Source organism: Mustela nivalis, assembly GCF_964662115.1.
Source record: "Mustela nivalis genome assembly, chromosome: 2".
In the NCBI taxonomy this organism is placed as follows: domain Eukaryota; kingdom Metazoa; phylum Chordata; class Mammalia; order Carnivora; family Mustelidae; genus Mustela; species Mustela nivalis.
The window spans coordinates 169,639,921-169,661,633 of NC_139021.1; the positions used below are offsets into that span (position 1 = coordinate 169,639,921).

The 21,713-nt window shown below is 42.2% G+C and overlaps 1 protein-coding gene across 4 annotated transcripts in view; it reads left to right on the forward strand.

The window, feature by feature from the left end:
- The window catches only part of ACSL5 (acyl-CoA synthetase long chain family member 5), a 45,382-nt gene that overhangs the window by 10,758 nt on the left and 12,911 nt on the right, over positions 1–21,713 (forward strand). For 2 of the 4 annotated variants that reach the window (XM_082721373.1, XM_082721372.1), the window contains exons 2-11: positions 7,694–7,878; positions 10,616–10,724; positions 14,966–15,030; positions 15,142–15,243; positions 17,093–17,192; positions 18,161–18,339; positions 19,126–19,158; positions 19,250–19,301; positions 20,089–20,162; positions 20,787–20,864. In XM_082721373.1, coding sequence (XP_082577499.1) covers positions 7,723–7,878; positions 10,616–10,724; positions 14,966–15,030; positions 15,142–15,243; positions 17,093–17,192; positions 18,161–18,339; positions 19,126–19,158; positions 19,250–19,301; positions 20,089–20,162; positions 20,787–20,864 — 948 coding nt within the window. In that variant the 5' untranslated portion in view covers positions 7,694–7,722. Of the gene's footprint in view, positions 1–5,683; positions 5,745–5,888; positions 5,974–7,693; positions 7,879–10,615; positions 10,725–14,965; positions 15,031–15,141; positions 15,244–17,092; positions 17,193–18,160; positions 18,340–19,125; positions 19,159–19,249; positions 19,302–20,088; positions 20,163–20,786; positions 20,865–21,713 lie in introns of those variants that run through there. The other 2 variants (XM_082721374.1, XM_082721375.1) reach the window with 2 other exon arrangements.

The following is a 21,713-nucleotide window of genomic DNA, read 5'->3' on the forward strand; positions in this document are numbered from 1 at the left end:
TTTGGTCTTATTAAAGTTGTATTAAATGTTTGGGTATATTTAGGAATATGGGGTCCCCTTGACTATTTGGAGCATGATTTGCAATTTTCAAAGCTTATTATGTCCCTTAGATCTGAACTTTTTAAAACAACTCTACACATTTATTAATATGCTACTGTGAATGGCATTTCCCCCATTATTTTTGAATTAGTTATTTGCATGAAATCAAGGAAAGCTATTGACTTTGTGGCTACTGATTTGTTAACTGGTCACCTTACTGGTTATTTCATGGCTTCTAATTGCCTCTTCTTTCCTTAGAGGGTTTTTAGGATTTCCCTCTCAGCTGTTTTTTAAAAATTGGAAATATGACAACATATTTTATTTTGGATAGAACTAACTGCTGACCCTTTTGAACTTTGGATTATTTTATTTTATTTTATTTATTTTTTATTAACACATAATGTATTTTTGCTTCAAGGGTACAAGTTTGTGAATCATCAGTCTTACACAATTTACAGCACTCACTATAGCACATACTCTCCCCAGTGTCTATCACCCAACCACCCTATCCCTCCCCCTTGAACCCCACCAAACCTCAGTTTATTTCCTGAGATTAAGAGTCTCTTATGATTTGTCTTCCTCCCCAGTCCCATCTTGTTTCATTTTTTCCTTCCCTTCCCCCCACCCCTGCCCCGCCTCTCAAATTCCTCATATCAGAGAGATCATATGATAATCATCTTTCTCTGATTGGCTTATTTCACTCAGCATAATACCCTCTAGTTCCAACCACGTCACTGCAAATAACAAGATTTTCGTTTTTTGATGGCTGCATAGTATTCCATTGCATATGTATACCACACCTTCCTTGTCCATGTTGATGGACATCTAGGTACTTTCCATAGTTTGGCTACTGTAGACATTGCTGATATGAACATTTGGGTGCACATGCCCCTTCAGATAACCACATTTGTATCTTTAGGGTAAATACCCAGTAGTTCAATTCCTGGGTCATAGGGTTGCTCTATTTTCAACTTTTTAAGAAACTTCTATACTGTTTTCCAGAGTGGCTGCATCATTTTAAATGGCACGAGGAGTTAAGACTTGCCTTTTTTTTTTTTTTTTTTTTTAAGGAGTCAATGCTTTTCCATATCCAGGTTTTCTCTGTTAAAGCTTTGTGAAATGGATAATCATTTCAAATTATGTTATCTTTTATTTCTTAATAGAAGAAAACTATATTTGATGCAGAAGAGTAAACTGGTGCAAGAAAAAGTCAAAAGTCCTTAGTCCCAGGGTCTGAGGAAATTGGGTGAAGAGTCTTACAATGGAAGGTCTATCTGTTTCATGTTTGTTGCACTCATTAAGGAAAAGGCTATTTTCATAAGGCTGCCAGTTTGTAATGTTCTTTGGATCTTTTCCCATTACTTTGGAATTTTCCTAGAGATATTGGTGATGTGGTTAAGATCTGAAATGGAGGCTTCCTAAGTTGAGGGCAGCAGGAATTTAGGGGGCTGGGTTGGTGACTTAGGACCCAATTAAGAAGGCCAGACTTTCATATACAGCCTTCTAAATCACACACAGGCCCCTTTGGAGTCATTATGAGTTATGAAGCCTTGAAACCTAGTCTCTAAGAGAAAGCACATCATTCGGTACAGAAGAACGTGTTAGCCAGCTGAGTATAAGAACCTGGGGACTCTGATCTCTCTTTTAATGAGCTCTCTATCACCACAGACTGAGCCCATACATGCAAGGGAACAAAGAAACCAATTAAATCCAAATTAGGATAACTAGAAGGTAGATTTTTTTCCCTCCGAAAGCTCATAAACGAAATTTATATCTCATTTTTGCACAGAAAACAATGAATTCTTCAGGCCTAAAAATGAAGATAATTTGCCTTATGGTTCTTTGACTTCCAGAAGCCTAGGGTAACCATAATTATTTATTTCTAGGCTGGATTTCCCGCTCACTATTGTAAATGGCTTCATTCGATAAGATTGATCCTGTATTTTCTTTCAAGCTCAGAGGATTATACTCCTCCTGAGTAGTCCTTGATCTGTGTTAGAAATACATCCTTTTCACCCTCTTCCTTCCCTAACCCAGTGCTGTGGTAAATATCGATTTGGGAGTGCCCATCTCAAGATTGGCTAGAGTAACTTTGGATGATATAAGGTTTGGGAGCTTAGGAATGGGAGCTTTACTAAGGGAATAACTAAGAGATGAACAGAGTATTTAAGACAGACAATTCTGAATCGGAAAACTGGTAATTTTTTTTCAACAATTGCTGATTGAAAGCAAACTATGTGCCTGGCATGGTGTAGGCATTGGAGACACAGGTGAACAAAACAAAATCCCTGTTCTGATTAGAACATCGTTTCAGTAGAGGCAACAGATGATAAGGGAGCTGGTGTATTTCAGAGAGCGAACAGTGTTGTGGACAAGAGAAAAGAAGATTCTGTGATAGTGATTGGAGTGGAAAGGGCCATATCAAATAAGGTGATCCGAGAGAGTCTCTGAAGAAGTGACATTTCAGTTGAGACCCAACCTGTAACACACAACCATTTCAGATCTGGGAACAGAGTTTCAGACAAAGGGAAGAGCAAACACAGAGGCTCAATGGGGATTGACTTATGATTAGAGAGCTGAATACATGTAGGAGAAATAAAATCTTTCTAAGGAAAGTGACTACAAGACAAGCATTATTTGCAGGCTAAAGGGATAGCCTGAAAGCTTCAGAGCAATAAACATAGTTGACCAAAAACTAGAGTAGTAGAAGGGTCCATGTAAGGACTTCATTCAAAGAAAATGAGACTTAATGAAGAAATGGTGGCTCAGATCCTCAGAGCTGAATATGGAGTGATCCAAACCTAGACACTGAGGCTGGTCCTGGGAGCCGGCAAGCAGGGGTTAAGGCAGAAGGTGTCCTTCAGCCAGCTTGGGAATTAAATGTGTTGGGGTCTAGGAGATGACTGACTGCATCCTTCCACGGGAAGGACTGGGACAAAGGGACATCCTGGTGTATAGGGGCTATGGCATGTCTCTATCATCATATTCAAAAACAGAGGAGATTTTCCACCTGGGGCCATCGTAATGTGCAGTGTGGCCTGTACAGCCATCCTTAGATGACCTGGAACAGGAGCTCCCATGTACAGTGTAACACAGCTTTACCACCATTGCACTTTCCCCTACCCCATTCTTTCCCAAATAACAACATGGAAGGAGGAGGAAAAGCCACCACATCAATTGTTTGCTGGAGGCTCTGTGAAATGCCCAAACCAGAACTGTAGCTGAGGTTCATAAGACACGTGACAAAAGAGATGGTGGCTTTTCTTCTCATTTACTTGAGTGCATCCAGAAGTGTTAATAGAGTCTAGAGTTTAGAATGCTAACCAGAGCTTCCTAAATCCAGTAGTGGTGGAGCCCAAAGGTTGTACCAACTCTTGGGCCCTCAACTTCTCCCAACTGAGCAGTGAGAGAGTGACCTGATGCCTGGTTGCAAACCCTTTCTGACTCTTGCATCAAAAGGTTCAAAATATATGTATGTGTTAAAAAGCCTATCAAGATAGTAAAAAAATCACTATAGAATGGGAGAAAATATTTGCAGATTATGTATCTGATAAGGGACTAGTATTCAGAATATATAAAGAGACCAAAAGACAAACCTCCCAACTTAAACATGAGCAAAGGGCTGTAACAGACCTTTCTTCACAGAAGAAATACAAATGATCACAAGCCCATGAAAAGTTGCTTGACATCATTAGTCATTAGGGAAATACAAATCAAAACCACAGCAAGATGCCATTTCATACTTACTAGGATAGCTATTGCTAGTAATAATAGTAGCAAAACCCCAGAAAATAGCAGGTTTTGATGTGGGGTACTAAGAAACCAGAATCCTCTGTGTTTTTCTTGGGAATGTAAAAAGGTACAACCGCTGTGGAAAACAGTTTGGTGGTTCTTCAAAAGGTTGAATGTAAAATTACCATGTGACCCAGTAATTCCATACCTATATATTTACCTTAAAGAACTGATAATAGGTATTCAGAACAAAATCTGCACACAAATGTTCATTGTACTGGTCACCATAGCCAAAAGGGGAAAACACCCCCAATATCTATCAGTCAATGAACAAATCAGTAAAATGTCTTTCCACACAGCAGAATGTTCACTCAGCCCTAAGAAATGAAGCACTGACATATGCTATAACATGGATAAACCTTGAAAATGTTATGCTTAGTGAGAAAAGTCAGACCCAGAAAGTCACATATTGCATGATTCCATGTATATAAAATATTAAGAATTTGTCAGAAATTATTCAGATAGAAACAAAGCTCATGGTTGCCAGGGGCTGCAGGGAGGAGAGAGTAATTACTTAATTGGTACTTGGTTTCCCTTTGGGGATGAAACTGTTTGGGACCTAACTAGAGGCAATGGTTGTACAACATCATGAATGTACTAAATGCTACGGAATTGTACATTTTAAAAATGGTTAATTCTACCTCTGTGGATTTCACCTCAATTAAAAAAAAAATATGGGGAAGCAGAAAGGAACCATCTGAAATTCTGTACATGATCATATTTGAACTGACTACTTAATTTGCCATTGCAAATTGCTATTTTATTTGTCAAGTAGACACATCCTTCAGAGTCTTCTGCTAATAAAATCCCTTGCCAGTGTAAGCAAGGTATTTCATTCTCCTGAAACTGCCCACCTGACATTTGTAAGTATCTCCCTTGTCTGTTACAGAGTAGACCCTCTCATCACTCTTGTGGGTAGTGTACTGTAACAGGTCTAAAAGGGAGGGCACAAGAACTGACAGACCATGGTCCAGAGTAAGCCAGATGTCTTTCTGTTTGTCTCATACCAGACTTACTAACTAAGCCAATAGTTAAAACTGAGGTTTCACAAAAATTCAGTGTTCTAGATTTTCCAGGAAGAAAAAAATCTGATGGTCTGGTGATCCTGGGCTCCCATTACCGAGCGGTAACAGTCAGTGGGGGTGATAGCAGGTGCTGCATTTAGACTGGTCATGGGTTCTCTCCCCGTCTTCCCTTCCCTTCCTGCTCCCTGCTGGGCTCCTCAACCCCTCTCCTCCTTACCGCCCCCCTCAAACACCAGTTTCACCTTGAGACCTTCTTTTGAAGACATTGTTTGCAAAGTCCCTTATTTTTTATTATTATTTATTTATTTGACAGATATTTCATTTATTTATTTATTTTATTTATTTATTGACAGATTTATTTATCTGACAGACAGACAGTAAGTCGGCAGAGAAGCAGGCAGAGAGAGAGGAAGGGAAGTAGGCTTCCTGCTGAGCAGAGAGCATGATGTGAGGCTTGATCGCAGGACCCTGAGATCATGACCTGAGCCAAAGGCAGAGGCTTAACCCATTGAGCCACCCAGGCACCCACAAAGTCCTTTATTAAAATGTAAATCTGCAAGAAGACAGCAAAAGTCCTTAGTGTGACAATTTGTTCCCACAGACCAGAAGGGTAGTGAAGGTAAGAATCTCTTAATTTGAAGGTGTGATTAGGACAGAGGAGAGACTCCCAGATCAGAAGATCTGCCAGGCTGAGGGAAAGGGCTGGGTGTGTAGGGTGGGCAGCACCAAGCAGGTTTCTCCTCCTTTGAGCGCCTGCTACCCACTCTCAATTTCACAATTTCCCCTGGGGCCGCCCTGTTCCCCACCTGGCGAACAACAAAGTCCTACACGGCTGGCTCTTGAACACATTCTGTCTCCTGGACGTGCCACTTCACCACACTAATCCAGGTGAGGCTGGATTCCAAAATTCCCAGTTCAGAATCCTGGCAGGTGGTCACAGTAGCTCCTATTATTAGGTAACCTAGCCCTTATGGGGCCTCGCTTTTGTTTTTGTTGTGTCTTCTTTTTCTTCTCCTAAACACAATGTGGAAGAAACCAAGGAGTGGGGGACAGTCATCCCAGTCTGTGGAAGTTCAGCTTTCCTCCGTAAAATGGAAAGGGACGGCTCCAAGTTCAGGTAATAACCTGTCACGGAGCGGAAGAATGCTAAGATGACTGACAGACCCGTTCCAGTTCCCACACACATTTCCCAGGCCCCCCCCCCCCCCACTAGCCTTTGTTAGGATAGAGGGAAGTATGTGTCTTCATGGAGAAAGTTCGAGATGCCGGCTAATGGCAGTTGCCCCAAAGTTCTCAGGCAGCTATGATCTTGTTCTTATCAAGCTCTTTATCAGGCATGCTTTGCTCTCTAGGTTTTAAGTAGGAACGTTTGGCCTCCTCTCTGAGATATTTTTCTATAGGGCACTGTGATGAACTTTGAAAAACACAACTTTTGAATTTCCTTTGCTGTTGTCTCTAAGGTTCCAGACAGGTTCAATCTCCTTGAACTCTGTAGCTAGACTCGTGAGGAAAGAGGAGCTGTGATTTTTGTAGCTTTCAGTGGGGAAAGCAACAGTGGGAAATGGTGAGTGAACTTGGACAAGTTGCATTACCCCTGGGAGCTTCAATTTTTCTCATCTCTAAAATTCTACTTCATGACATTGGTTGGATTTAAATTCCGTGATCCATGCACACAGCCCAGTCTGAAAGCAGTTTGGGGCAAGAGTTGGAAGAGATGGCCTCCACCAGAGGAAGTTCCTAGGACCTGCCCGAATACTAGTTCCTGCTACTAGAGCAGTTTGAAGCTGAACTTTGCTGGAAACTACAAGAAAATCTGGGTTGGGGAAAACCTTTGTGGTGTCAGTTCCTTGACCTCTCTTCCTGGCCTAAACCTTCAATGTTCACTTGCTACAATGGGTCAGGTCCATTCTCCAATACTCTTCCTGTGAACCTGGCCAACGTTGCCTCCAGTAAAAATGGTTTCTCTGGAGGAGATGACATTGGACAAACAAAGCAAGCTGACAGGATGTTCCTCACTGAGACTCTCCCAGTGCTTCAAAAAAGAAAGCAATGAGCAAGGCACATCTGAGCAGCAGGAAATGTCCTTCATGCAGAATGCTTGATTTTTAAACTCTGTTGAGTCACCTCTACAGATGTTCCCTTTTCTGCTTTATACTAGAGAAATCCAGGCGGAACAGTCCTTCCTGGTGCTCAGTTGGCCTGGGCAGGGGAGGGTCTCTAGAGTGCCTAGCTTAGCCTAGATCTGACTACCAGCTTAGCCTGGATCCAGAAGGGTTTCTTCTAGGCCCCATGGGCCAAAAATAAAAGGGCAGTAATTTCTTCTCTCTCTCTCTTTTTGTAAGATTTTGTTTATTTGACAGAGAAAGAGAGACAGAGAGAGAACACGAGCAAGGTGAGTGGGAGAGGGAGAAGCAGGCTTCCCCCTGAGAAAAGAGTCTGACCTAGGACATGATCCCAGGACCTTGGGATCATGACCTGAGCCAAAGGTAGACGCTTGATGACGGAACCACCCACGTGCCCCAGAAGGGCAGTCATTTCATAAAATTGTTGAGCAAACGATTAACTTGTTTCCTTTGATCCTTCCTTTGTCCTTGTGGGAGGTCAGTCAAGTCACAGGAGTAGAGAATGCATTCTATGATTTCCAACATTGCTAAAGCAAACAGTAATAGAAATTCTTTTGCTAGAGAAGGCCAGCCCTGTTTTCTTGGAGAGTTAAAGGTCTGTGTATGTGTCTGTGTGTGTGTGTGGGGGGGTTCCCTTTATAAACACAGCTATCGAGTAAAAATTTCAGCCATTTCCTCTAACTTTCTTTCCTTTTTTTTTTTTTTTTTTTTAAGGCTTGAACTTCCTGCTGCTATCCACAAAGATGCTTTTTATCTTTAACTTCTTGTTTTCCCCACTTCCAACCCCGGCACTGGTCTGCATTCTCACCTTCGGAGTTGCCATCTTCGTGTGGCTGGTCAGTAGACCTCAGCCAGTCTTGCCTCTTGTGGATTTGAACAACCAGTCAGTGGGAATTGAGGTAACTTGCCAATCTTCTTTTGAATTTGCTCAAGCACGAAGTGTAATTTAAGACCTTGGGATAACTTGGGAAGAGGAAGGGATCTAGGGTGAGAAAGTAAGCCATTTAGGTTAGCAATCACCAGAAGATCTACGAATTTGGACTTCAGTTACTGGCGTACTTTGCTTTGTAATAAAAATGAAAGCACAGGTAGGTTTTATGAAGCCAATAATCAAGATCAAAGTTGGTAAACTATAGCCCATGGGCAAAATCCACCTTTTTATGAGCAACTAGCCAGCGAAGAATGGTTTTCACATTTTTATAAAGATACATTAAAAAAAAAACAAAAACAAAAAAGAAAAGCAGTTCATCTGTGTTCCACAGAGCCTGAAGTTTTTCCTGTCTAGCCCTTTACAGAGAAATTTTGCTGACCCATGATCTAGATGATAGAGTCAGTGCTTTGGGGGTAGGAGAACATTTTCATTAAAATACCCAATATCTGAGGAGGATAAAGAAGTTATTTCCTTGAGTTAAATTCTGGCTTTGAGTTAATATCCAGTCTTAAAACTGGTGGAAGTTGAAGTGGTATTTTCCCCCTCAATTCCCTGACTTTCAGGAAATCAGCTTCCTACAACTTCAAGCAAAGGGAAAGCTTCCAGAACATTCTTTTATCATCTTTTATGTCCAGTCCTTTGCAGAGAAGAGAGCATTTCTGTTCCTTTATAAGGCTCACCTCTTCTGATCTTTTCAGGAACGTCCTTCCTCTACCCCGGAATCTTACTCCAAGTTGTATCCACTCTCCACCACCAACACTTTTTTGGGAGGTGGTTTTCATGGTTTTGGTTGGCCTCTTCCTTTGCGTTGATCCTGCTCCTTCAGTACCACCTCCTTTCAATCTTCCTTTTTTCTTTAAGAGTAACCTGTTGATTTCCTTTCCTGAACTTCAGCCCACTGAGATCTGACCTTTACTCTGACCATCCCCCCAAACTCCTCTGGGTCACTCATGACCTAACTTTGAATTTCAATGATTTCTCCTTCAGCCTTCTTCTTACTTGACTTGAGAATTCTTCTCTTATAACTGCTTTCAAACTATCTTTCAATGAGGTTTCTTCCTAATTCCAAAGTGGTCTTTGTCACTCAGCTTCTTTTCTCCCCTCATCTAGAGTTTCATTCTCACTTTCTCAATTCCCTGAGGCAGGGTTTGGCAAACCTGTGCTGACCAGACAGTGAATTATTCAGGTTTTGCAGACCATGTGGACTCTCTTGCAACTACTCAACTCTATTGTTGTAACATGAAGACAGTATGTTCCATGCTGTTGAAAGCAGCAGATAATACATAAATGAATGAGCACACTGTGTTCTGATAAATCTTTATTTGTAAAAGCAGGTGACAAGGCAGCTCTGGCCCTAGATGATAGTCTGCCAATCCCTGTGAACTCCTCCGAGCTGAAAAAAATCCCTCCTCTCTCATGGCTTAGAATTGTACCTAAAATGTTACAGCACCCAAATCTGAATTTCTAGTTCTGATCTCTCTCCAGTACCAGACTATCTCAGTGGCACTCAAGCTCAACAAGTCTCTTTATTGGATGTCTTACACACACACACACACACACACACACACACACACACACACAACTTTCCTATTTCCCCTCCTGCTCTATCTCAGTTAAATGCATCTCTTCTCATTGAGTCTGAATCATCTTTCCTTCTTTCTTCCTCAGCCCATCTACGTAAACAAACAGTAAGACGCTATCTTCCTTTACTAGATAGGGAACTCCATTGTTGACACCTTGACTTAATGTGACATCTAGAAATCTTCCCTGATGTGCTAGACGAAGCTCTCACTGTGTTATGTTAGATAAGGATCTCAGTAGTAAGTTACATTTTTGAGTATTTATTTCACGGATGCCTAGTCCTCTCTAGACTAACTTGCACGAGGGTTAGACCATGTTGTAGCTCATCTTGCTTCCCCAGGATCCTCATCAGGGCCCCATCCTGTAGTTCCAGCTGATTTATCTAGGCACATCTGTAGCTACTGCCTCTTCCTCTGATACCCTGCTCTCTACAGGACTGTCAGAGGCCACCCACCAGACTCTGCAATGTGTCTTTTCGTCTCTGTGTCTTTATTCAGGTTGCTCCTTCATTCTGAATTGTTCTTCTTTCCCTCCCCTCTACCAAACCATAACTTTCTGGTAAATGCTTAGTTATCTTCTAAGTCCCCATGAAGTATTATTTCTTTGCCACCTTTGTACTTAATACAGAATGGGTAGCATGACCAGCTCCCAGAATGTACGCCTTCATTACAGCATGTACATCACAATATTTTAGTTGTGTGTTTGTCCTTTTCACCCCACCTCCACTCCAAAGTCTCTCACTCATGAGATGTTGATGGACAAAGATTTGGTCATAACTCACTTTGTGTCTATAGTATTTGTTGCACTGTGTTGGCACATAGTATGTGCTTGGTAGATGTTTAAACTGGGTATGATCTTTACAACGTAAAACCATACTATTATCTCTCCTCTCTCCACATGTGTATGTATGTTTGCCTCTAGGGGTTGGGGGAGATTGCCAAAAACATAACTGTGACAGTCACTGGGTTTCTACAATGTAAGGATACTACAATTTGGGGATTTAAAAATTAATTGAATAATAAAGAGCTCAATGTTCAGGATTTATGATCTCTTCAATTCAATATAAGGGTTTGGAAAGGGTGGAAGAGAGTCAGGCTTGGCCTCAACTTGGTCTTGTATCCTAGGGTGGGGCACGGAAGGCCGCTAGCCAGAAGAGCAATGAACCACTATCTTACTACTACTCAGATGTCAAGACAATGTATGAAGTTTTCCAAAGAGGACTTGCTGTGTCTGGTAAGCCTGGCAGTCTAATCTCGACTGCAAGAAGACGGAGGTGGGGATCTCATAGCTTACACTTCTCTCCTGTCTCACTTCTTAAACCCCAGTGGTAGTCTGAAGGCTGATGTATGAAAGGTAGGGGATGTAGCAGAGTATCAGCACGGGTGTCGGAAACAGTGTAGAACAGACTTGCATTGGAAACCCAGCTCTTCCATTTCCAGGTGTGTGACCTGGTGCAAAACCACTTTGCCCCTCTGGATCTATCCCTTAATACAAGGAAGACTTCCCTGTCACATTGGTAAAGATCTGATAATAATGTGGAGGAAGGTGTTTTGATTAACTCACTGGTACCTTATATTTGTTCAGAAACAGGGCTTAATATAAATGCAGTTCCTTACATTTATAAATGTAGAATCCGAGCCAGAATTAGCACTCAGGGCTCCTGACTTCTTACCTTGTCCTTGACACTAATGCTGGTCCATGCCCATACTCTTTAGGACCGCAGAAAGCAATGATGTTTTGGACTTCCTTAGAAAGGTGACTATGTGGACTTTGGCAAGTTCATTTGGAACTTATCAAGGCTCAATACTTATATCTGTATTACTGAACACAACGTGAGGTGCGCTAGTTTCCTTTCAAAATCAACCAGCTTATACTTCTCCCTGTACCTTCTTTATATATCTATATCTATGTATGTATGTGTGTGTGTGTGTGTATGTGTGTGTATACACACATATATATTCTGTCCAAACATAGGTTTGCCTGTGTGACTTTTTAAAAAAGATTTTATTTACTTATTTGAGAGTAAGTGAGAGAGAGCATGAGCCAGGGGGGAGGGGCAGAGGGAGAGGGAGAAGCAGGCTCCCTGCAGAGCAAGGAACCTGATGTAGGACTCCATCCTAGGACCCTGGGATCATGACCTGAGCTGAGGGCAGATGCTTAACAAACTCAGCCACCCAGGTGCTTTTGCCTGTGTGATTTCTCCCTTGTTGCCTTCTGCTTTTCACTCTGACGATATTTACCGGCCAACTCCTGTCAAGTACCAATGCATCAAGCACTACACACATCCCAGCTGCTTAGCCTCCCCTAAACCTTAAGGATTAGCTGTTATTGCCTCTACTTTTAGAAAATGAGGAAACAGACACTCAGAGGTTCAGGAACATTCCAAAGGCAACAGAACTAGAAAATGTTGTAGTTGATATTGAAATCTATCTAACTAGATTGTTCTATTTTCAGTCAGCTCTGAAGTGTTTTATAAAAGTATTTGTTCCTCCAGACAAAGAAAGGTTTATTGTAAAGAAAACTTCTATATGAAGGCTCCAAGTGGGACCATACTTGGTATTTCTGACTCTAAATCAGTGCTTATTTAGACTTCCATACAAATTACAAGCAATACCCAAACCATCCATTAGTTTCTTTCCTGTTCGGCAACCTAAGACACTATATGGCTAATATAACAAACTTGCCTTTGGAATTTTCTATTTTTCAAAATTTCCTTCATTGATTTTTCTTTCTTGTGTCATTACTATAACTAGAAACAATCCATTTAGAAACAATCCACATGTTATGTGGCATATAAGATCCTTTATTTAGAATATCTTCTTTAATACTGAATCAAAACGTAACAGATAAAGTTAAAATGGCTTCTCCTTTAAGCAGTTATGAGAAATAGAAACATGATGTCTGGTCCCAAGTGGAGATGAATACATCAGCTTTAACATACACTCTTTCTTTCTGTCTGTCTTTTTTTCTCTCTTTCAGAGAGGGTGACAGAGGCGGTGGGGCAGAGGGAGAGGGAGACAGAGACTCTCCAGAATTCAGGCTGAGCGTGGAGCCTGATGTAGGGCTTGATCTCAAGATGCTGAGATCATGACCTGAGCCAAAATCAAGAGTCAGATGCTTAACCAACTGAGCCACCCAGGCGCCCCTGCCCTGACCTACACTTCTAATTCCTATCCAGTAGATGGTCTATATTGAGAATCTGCTCAAATACAGCTCCCCTAGCACCACCTTGTTGCAGAGGACCAGATTTCCACACAGGAAGACCTAAGAATCTGAATCTTGAACAAAGCTTCTTAGGGGTTCTGCATGCCACAGTTTCAACTCTACCCAGCTGAGGGCGGCAACTTGGTCAAGAAGTTAACTGGTGGGGTCTTTGTAGATGACCCTACCATTAGAACAGATGGATGTCTGGGTTGAATATGTGAATCTAAGGCTAAGCTGTTGCCTGGTCGGGACTTTAGCTAAATAGGCTGAAGTTGATTGGGGCCAGAGTTTAATGAGACTTCAGTTGGTACCCTAAGGGCCAATTATTTGACGTACTCCTTGTACGTCATGCCATGGGTCTCTGCTAGAATTTTCATCATTAGGGAAGTGACGTATGGTTTTCCCACATTTGCTGCCATTTCTTACTGGGTGAGCTTGAAGACACTGCCCCAGTCCTCCATGATGCTTCATACTTTAGGGATAACAATAGTTAGGTAATGTGCACAGAGAACATGGAATATGGGATATGGAATATTAAGACAGTAGACTGTCTGAGGCACATTCTCTGGGATGGAGTGGTGGCTGTGAACACCTCAGGACTGGGACTTGCCTTGCCTCTGGGAAAGCAATAGCATGAGCCCTTACATCTTGAGCTGTCGTGCAGCTCTTCTAGTGGAGAGAAAAAGTCCTCATGTTTCCTGTGGACAGGCTCCTTGTTCGTTCCTTAAATATCTCTTTCATCAGAACGGTTCTGTCTTTCCAGGTTTCTTTCCCTTTCCTTCTGTCACTTAGATTGCAGGGTCACTGCTTTGTCTCTGAATTCTTAGTCACTCTGTCTCTGACCACTTCCTTTTGGCAAGAACTGAGTGCCTCTCAGCAATCTGACTAGAACCTCTAGGTAAAATTTCCCACCTTCTACTTTTCTCTCAGTAACTCTCTCTCCCTCTGGCTTAGATGTCAGGACGTCTTGGTTAGTTAGCGTGGCTCTCTCACCCAACAGCACTGTGCCATGGCTCGCATGGCTGACAGGACTGGTTATTCTAGTAAGCAGAGTTCTTGAGCTCTTCAGACGTTTCATTCTTCTACTGTCAAGTGTACGACACAATTGTAAAGATATTGAAGGCAGATGTACGTGTGTACGGACAAGTGTGTACCTGTGTGCGTGCAGGTGTGTATGTGTTCCTGTAGTTCCTATGAGCCTTGGTATCTCAGGAGACGTTCTCATAGAAATGGGAAAAGTACATTAACAGATGATTTGAGAGAGTAAATGAAACAAAGCACAAGGTCGCACTTTAAGAGCTGTTAAAGTGCTAACTTTTTAAACCTAGCAAACCAGAAGGATATGGAAGAGATACTATTGGGGGTCTACAACTTGGTGTGTCACTGGTGGGAGAAAAATCCTTTCCTACAACTTCTCTGCTAAGCAATGTGGTTCAGGGGATCAAAAACATGAGCTGTTTGTCCACCACAACCCCCGAGATCTCCCCCAACACACACACACCAACCACGTTATTTCATTTCAGAGACTCTATTCTACGAAATGTTCTGAATTTGACATTAGCAATTTGGAAATATTTATCAGAGCATTATTTCAGGTGTCAAACTTGGAAATGACCCAAACACCCCCCCCCCCATGAGAAAAAGTCACTGCCACAGAGCCCTTCCTCAGTTGGCCATAAAAGTCCACTGAAATCTCTGCAAAGAAGAAATAATAACAGGAATTTTCATATCAGATGGGGGATGGAAGTAGGATCCAAAACATATCTGTGGATTGAAAATAACCCTGTAAACCTATACAAAGGAACTTTGAAAATCAGTATCAGTGTTATGGGTGGTGAAATCATTGACAGTTCATATTTTGTTTTTTTTTTTCTATATTTTTGTGAGCATTTCTTTTATGATAAGGAAGCTCAATCCAAGACTGTCTGATAGAGGCGGGCTGTTTGTGTTTACTTATGGGCTTTTACTTGTTCACATCATGTGAACATTTTCTCCAAATGCCTGTTACCACAGAGGTCACATCTTCCAACACCAAACCATGCTGAATGTTTCAATACATTTCCTAAATGTTTCAGATGTAGTTGGTAAGACTGTCTCTGCCTTTGAGAACTTTGAGTACTTATTGCCTTTGACTTTCCTTGACACAGAAGCTCATGTCCTTACTGGATTTCTCCTCCTTTGTTTCTTATCTCTCCCTAATCCTCTTTTACCTTCTATGATCCAAAGGATTTGCAGGCGGTGCTGATTTTCTTTAAATGTCATGTTTTTAGACAATGGGCCTTGCTTGGGATATAGAAAACCAAACCAGCCCTACAGATGGCTATCCTACAAGCAGGTAAGTCTTGCCCATTGTTTTGGGGTAGACTCTTTTGTTAATGTGGCATTCTAGCTAATTTTCTCTCTTTGGGGTCTTGTCCCCTCCCTCTGCTCCCCATCTCTCTTGTAGGTATCTGATCGTGCAGAGTACCTGGGTTCCTGTCTCTTGCATAAAGGACATAAGCCATCACAAGACCAATTTATTGGCATCTTTGCTCAAAATAGGCCAGAGGTAACCATGCTCAAGTTAACTTCAGAAACTAAAGACTTAAAACCTGGCCCCAAACCAGCACTCTGACACTTGCTGATGATTTACCAAAATTTTTTAAAGCTCTCTTATTCTATAAAACTTGTTCCCCCCCGAGTAAAGAGTTACAGTTCAGTGCTCCCTTAATTCCTGGTTGAATGCCTAGGGATCTAAGTTAGTACCTGGATTTCTCTTATTTAGTAGCCCATGATGATTCACTTTAAGTCCATCTCTTTATTGTATGAAGAATATAAGGAAGCTATGTGGGGCTGGCAAGTAAGAGCTTGGGGACATTGTAGAAAGGGGGAGGTATTTTATTAGAATTGGAACTTGCATGTTATACTTGAACTTGTCAAATAAGGTACCCAGTGCTACCGAGAGAGACTGTACCCATATTTCCTCAGTGATTGAAAGCAGATGGTAGATGTTAAGATGATTGGAATTAAGCTTTAGTTAAGTCTTAGACCAATATCCTCAGAGAAAGCCTTTTTCTGCTGCAGAATGGTTGGATGTCCTATGCTCCCTAGAGCCGGCTGCTTAACCAAAACCCTGGGAGGGCACTGGCTGCACGTTGAGGTGATTCTACATAATCCACCTTGGTGACACTCTCAATCAGCCTCAATAAGAAGAGATGTCCTTGAGTCTTTATTTAGGAACTTAGTGCCCGGCCACGTATATTCGATGGCTTGGGCTGTCATAACAAAATACCGCAGACAGGGGGAGCTTAGACAATAGAGATTTCTTTTCTCATGGCTCTGGAGCCTGGAAGTCCAAGATAAGGTGTCAGCAGGTTTGGTTTCTACTGAGGGCTCTGTTCTTGGCTTGCAGGTGGCCGCCTTCAAAGTGAGTCCTCACACGGTCCTCCCTCTGTCATCCCCAGTACCTTTTCCTCTTCTTACAAGGACACCAGTCATATGGGCTCGGGACCCTACCCTTATGACCTTATTTAGCCTTAGTTACCTCTTTAAAGCCTCTATCTCCAAACGCAGTCCCAATGGGGGTTAGGGTTTCAACATGAATTTAGGGGGGGGGGGGACACAATTCAGTACATAGCACCTAGACTGGTGTTCAAGGCCCACCATTAGCAGATTCTGACCCACCTTTCTAATTCATTTCGTATTGTTCTTCATGCTGTTTGATGTACACACAGAGATATTGTGCTATCTTATCTTTGCACATCCACTTCCTTCTTCCCTGAATGCCTGCCCTGATTCCAGCTCCATAACTAAATCTTACCAGTTTTTCAAAACCCTGCCCAATTTCCATCACTTTCCCCAAAGCAGTTCCAGATGGCCTTTACCCCAACCCTAAAGTGATTTCTCCCTCCTTAAAGCTCCTTAAAACTGGGGCACCTGGGAGGCTTGGTCAACTGAGCATCCAACTCTTGGTTTCAGCTCAGTCCATGATCTCAGGGTCTTGAGATCAAGTCCCACATCAGACTCCACGCTCAGTGGGAAGTCTGCTTGGAATTACCTCTCCCTGGGCTACCCCCTCCTACCTCCCACCTAAAAAAAAAAATCCCTTAAAACCAGTGGTTTCTGTACCCTTTATCAATGGAGCTTACCATACTCTACCTCTGTATTTTGGTCCTCTTGTATTGTAGTTGTCTGTGCTAGCTTATCTCTTCTTTAACTTTATAGCATTAGCATTGGAAGTCTGTAGGGCCCCAGGTGATTTATTTTAACACAAAGGCATCAAATAAGCATTGATTGGCTGAATGACTGAAGTAATACTCTTCCTTTTCTTTTTTTTTTTTAATTTATTTTTTATTTATTTTCATACTCTTCCTCTTCAAAGTGTTCTCTAGTTCTTACTTGAGCTTTTTTCCATATAGTGGATCATCTCTGAGTTGGCTTGTTACACATACTCCATGGTAGCCGTTCCTCTGTATGATACCTTGGGAGCAGAAGCCATCGTATACATTGTCAACAGGGGTAAGAGTTTGCTATTAAATTATAACTTGATCCTATCTTAATGCTGAGTAATTCCTCAATATCTGCTTTTGTTAGCCAACTTGGAATGCTATGGCCAGAATTTGGGGAAGCTTTTCCTGTTCTGTAATACGGAGGATATAATTTACAAGGAAATTACAAAGAGCCCAAGCAGGTGTTGGCTTCTACATAGAAGGTTCAAGGAAATGTTCCAGGTGGCAGAGTGTAACAATAGAGTTTAGAGATAAGACTACTTACGTTGGCCCTTCTGGATAAAAGGTCATAGAGTGAGTCACTAAGTCACTTAATTGACTAAATCACTATGAAACCACTGATTTCATTTCCTATCGTTGTAAATCCAAGTCAGTACAGTTAGTCAGCATTTGTAGAAAAAATTATCATTATTTGAGAAGTAAGTACAAGTTCAGTGGCTCACTAACAACCCATTCACATATCTAAGATCTAACTTTCTGTCCCAGAACTAGGTAGTTAAGTGACTAGACCCGTTTGGACTATAGACACAATTGCAAGTTTTTTTACTTTTACAGATGAGTATCCAAGAAAATGCTAACATGTAGAATCATAAACTGTTTATCTGCTAAAATGCCATTTGTCCCTTCTTTTCCCTTCTATTCCCTACTCCCCTCCCCAAAATAAAACACACTGACAGAACCACACCTGAGGGATCCGTGTTTGTTGTCTGTATTCTTAAGCAGAAGGAGTTTTGTGACTCTAGAAACTGTAAACTGTCTGGGCAACTTGCATGAAAATTATGTGCTTCTGTTTCCATTACGCTCATTTATTATTGATGGAATGCTTCAGGTTTTATGCACTCTAAATCTGATTTCCAGATGTAATCTCATCCGGGTACCCACTAGCTTTGAAATTTTCAGAAACGTCTTCCTCCTTGCAAAGCAATCAGGTACCGGGCAGAGCAGGAAGGTGACCTCCGGCTCGGTTTCTGCTTTCAGCTGATATCACTACAGTGATCTGTGATACGCCCCAAAAGGCATCGATGCTGATAGAGAATGTGGAGAAGGGCCTCACCCCGGGTCTGAAAGTGATCATTCTCATGGATCCGTTTGAGGATGACATGAAGCAAAGAGCAGAGAAAAGTGGAATTGAGCTCTTATCCCTGTTTGATGCTGAGGTATGTGTCTTAAATTGAACTAATAGCTCGAAGCCTGCTCTCCCACCAGGCACGATGAGGAGGATATCGACAGGAGAGCACAGGCTGCTGTCAGCCAGCAGTGGAAGGGGAGGAGTCCATGAGACTCCTGCTGTGAGGCTTTGGGGAGAATTTCCCTTGAACAACTCAGGGACTGTGTCAGAGGAGAATGGTCTGTGGCCAGTAGGCACAGACTTCTAAGTAGAGGACTTATCAATACGGAGTTCAGTGGTAGCTAAATATAGGGGTCCTGGAGTCCGATGGCAGGATTCACGTTCCAGCGCCACAACCATGAGTTGGGTGATCTTAGTAAGATTCTCCGCATCTCCCTTCTCCCCTCTGTAAGATGAGGCTGACATAGTTCCCACCTCACAGAGCGATTGTAAAGAGTTGCCTGAGTTAATCTATAGAAAGTGTTTGGAACAGTGCCTGCGATGTAGTAAGCCCTGAATGTCAAGGATTCCTGTTACTCAAAAAGGTTTAGTAATGGTCCTAGATGACTGGACCTCAAGAGTAGAATGGGAAATTTGGACATCTGGAATCTGCCCTCTGGAGGCTGGAGTCCTAGAGAAACACTATGCTCTATCCCTGGGCCTTTCACTGTGCCTGAATGTTGGCTTCTGGGCCTGATTTGGGTTACAATTTTGGTTCTACTCTCACAGAAAAGGGGCGTGTTTGCATGGAAAAGAGAAAGAGAGGGTTGTATTTGTCATTAGTCGTCCCATCTTAACTAACTAGACTTCCTTTCTTGGCTTTCTGTTCATGTAGAATCTAGGCAAAGAGAACTTCAGAAAACCTGTGGTAAGTTTTCTTCTGTTCAAATTTGAGTCTTGCCCAAAAGTTCAATTCCCAAAGTTCTTGGTAGGTTAATCTCTTGTGCTTCCCCCTCTAGCCGCCTAAACCAGAAGACCTGAGTATCATCTGCTTTACTAGTGGGACCACAGGTCAGTGTGCATGAAGCTATCCCAGAGGCCCCTGGTTGGCCAAAAACATGGCTTGAGTCACTGAGCATGGGTGGGCTGGTAAATATTCCCTATAATGAGGCCTATCCTTAGGGTCTTATACCCCGAAGCTTTTGAATATGTATGCCCCAGTGGAAAAACAGGTATAAGCAAATGCATTTCATTGAACACACTGGGAAGGGTTTCCATGCTATGGATTTCGGGAGCCTTTCAGATGGCATCACAAGGTCAACTTTCTTCCCCAACCGCCACTCTCTCAACTTGACATCGTCAGAATAGTTTTGCTCAATCAAGGTGACCCAGAGAGAGTTCCACGCAGATCAGCGTGTGTCTTCCCCCTCCCCTACAGTGAGTTATCCTATTAGAACTCCTAATAGCTTTTGATATGGCCCCTGATGACCTATAGTCATATTCTCCTGTCCACTGAGCCAGTTTGTAATGTGATAAGTAATAAAGTTAGGTCTGAAGTCCTAAATATAAAAACAGCACAAGGTGGGGTTACTTGGATTTTTGCTTTTGACTGTTACAATCTGAAATTGTGACTGTACCCTCTGTGGTAGTAGAAGGCTAACAGTATTGTCAGTGGTGGTGTCTCTGGGTGCATTAATTGTTCATAGATGGTGTCCCATACTGTTCATAAGAGGACACAGTGACAGGAGAAGCTCTTGGCTCTCTGGAACAGAACCAAGTGAATGCAACCTCTTTCATAGCCAAAGGCTGCCTATTAGTTATTTAAAGGCTTTTTTTCTCCATGTCCTGTTTCCTATAGGTGACCCTAAAGGAGCCATGTTGACCCATCAAAATATTGTTTCAAATGTTTCTTCTTTCCTCAAGTGTATGGAGGTCAGTGGTCCATTGAAAAAGAGATCCTCATTAAAATGTAAATCTGTCTTAAGATTTTAATCTTGATGGCAGAGGAGGCAGAGACAAACAAAACAAACCAGAAACAAACAAAAATCATGTTACAGGCCTGAATGTGGACAAATAATGGTGCATTTTGGTCCAGAGGTCTGTGCATTTTCAAGCCTTGGTCTTTTAGGACTGCACATCTCTACACTCAGTGAAATTAAGGGACAACCTCTCAGACTTATACAGTGTACTACCTGTACAACTGTGTGTGACAGTCCTAGGAAGGAGTGTTCTTTAAAATCAAAGAAAAAATTTTATTGAGATATAATTGATATAACATTGTGTTAATTCCAGATGTACAACATAATGATTCATGTGTGTGTGTGTATTTATATACGTATATATGTTACAAAATGGTCCCCACAATAAATCTAACATCCATCATCACACGCAGTTAGTTTTTTTTCTTGAGAACTATTAAGATCTAGTTAACAATTTTCAGATATACAATACAGTATTATAAATTATTAAGTATAACTAATAATAGCTTGTTTTAAATCTCCTTTGGAAGAGAAAGCTGGCATTAACCTAATGTCTCCTTCTTGTTCTGAACGATAGCATATTTTCAAGCCCACCCCTGATGATGTGACCATATCCTACCTCCCCTTGGCTCATATGTTTGAGAGGGTTGTACAGGTGAGTGTCCTGTATTCCCAGCAGATATGTGAAAAGACAGTCCTGACTTGCTAGTTCTGTGTTTTTTCCAAAGGCAGCTACACAGCGTTTCCAGTCCTTTCTCTGATGGGAACGTACAAGGAGGGAGCAGGTGCAGCTGAGCCCTGAGCCCGGCCTTACTCCTCACTTGCTGCGAAGCCTTTCTAGCAGGGTCTGGGTCTGTCCAGTGGGGCTGATGGTCGCTTCTGCCTTCACACAGTGTGCCTGTGAGTCCTGAAGTCCAAGCCAGGAGCTGACTATCTGCTCTTGACTCTGAGCTGGGAGAGGAAACATTAGTTCCTCTTTTACATTTTGTGTTGGTTAGAATTTTTTTTTTTTTTTTTTTTTTTTAATCTTGGGTTAGACCAGGGCGCCTGGGTGGCTCTGTCATTAAGCGCCTGCCTTAGGCTTAGGTCATGATCCCAGAGTCCTGGGATGGAGCCCTGCATCAGGCTCCCTGCTCAGCAAGGAGTCTGCTTCTCCCTCTCAAACTCCCCCTACTAGTGTTCCCCCTCTCGCTGTCTCTCCCTGTCAAATAAATAAATCTTAAAAAAAAAAAAAATAAAAATCTCAGGTTAGCAAGAGGAAAGTTAGCTCCTGGAAGGGCAGAGAAAGAGCATTTGATCCAGTGAGATGTTCAGCGTGTGTGTGTGCCAGAGAGCTGCCTTTCTGTGAGCGGACTGCAGGCTTTTCAGGCAATTCTGGGGTGGATTTGAGAACTGAAAGCAGGGCTGGCTTCCCAAAACCCGTTTGGTTGGACAGAAAATCCCTTCTCTGCTTCCTGCATAAATCCCTCTTCGGCCAGCTTATCTGTTGATGGGTGAAGTGCCA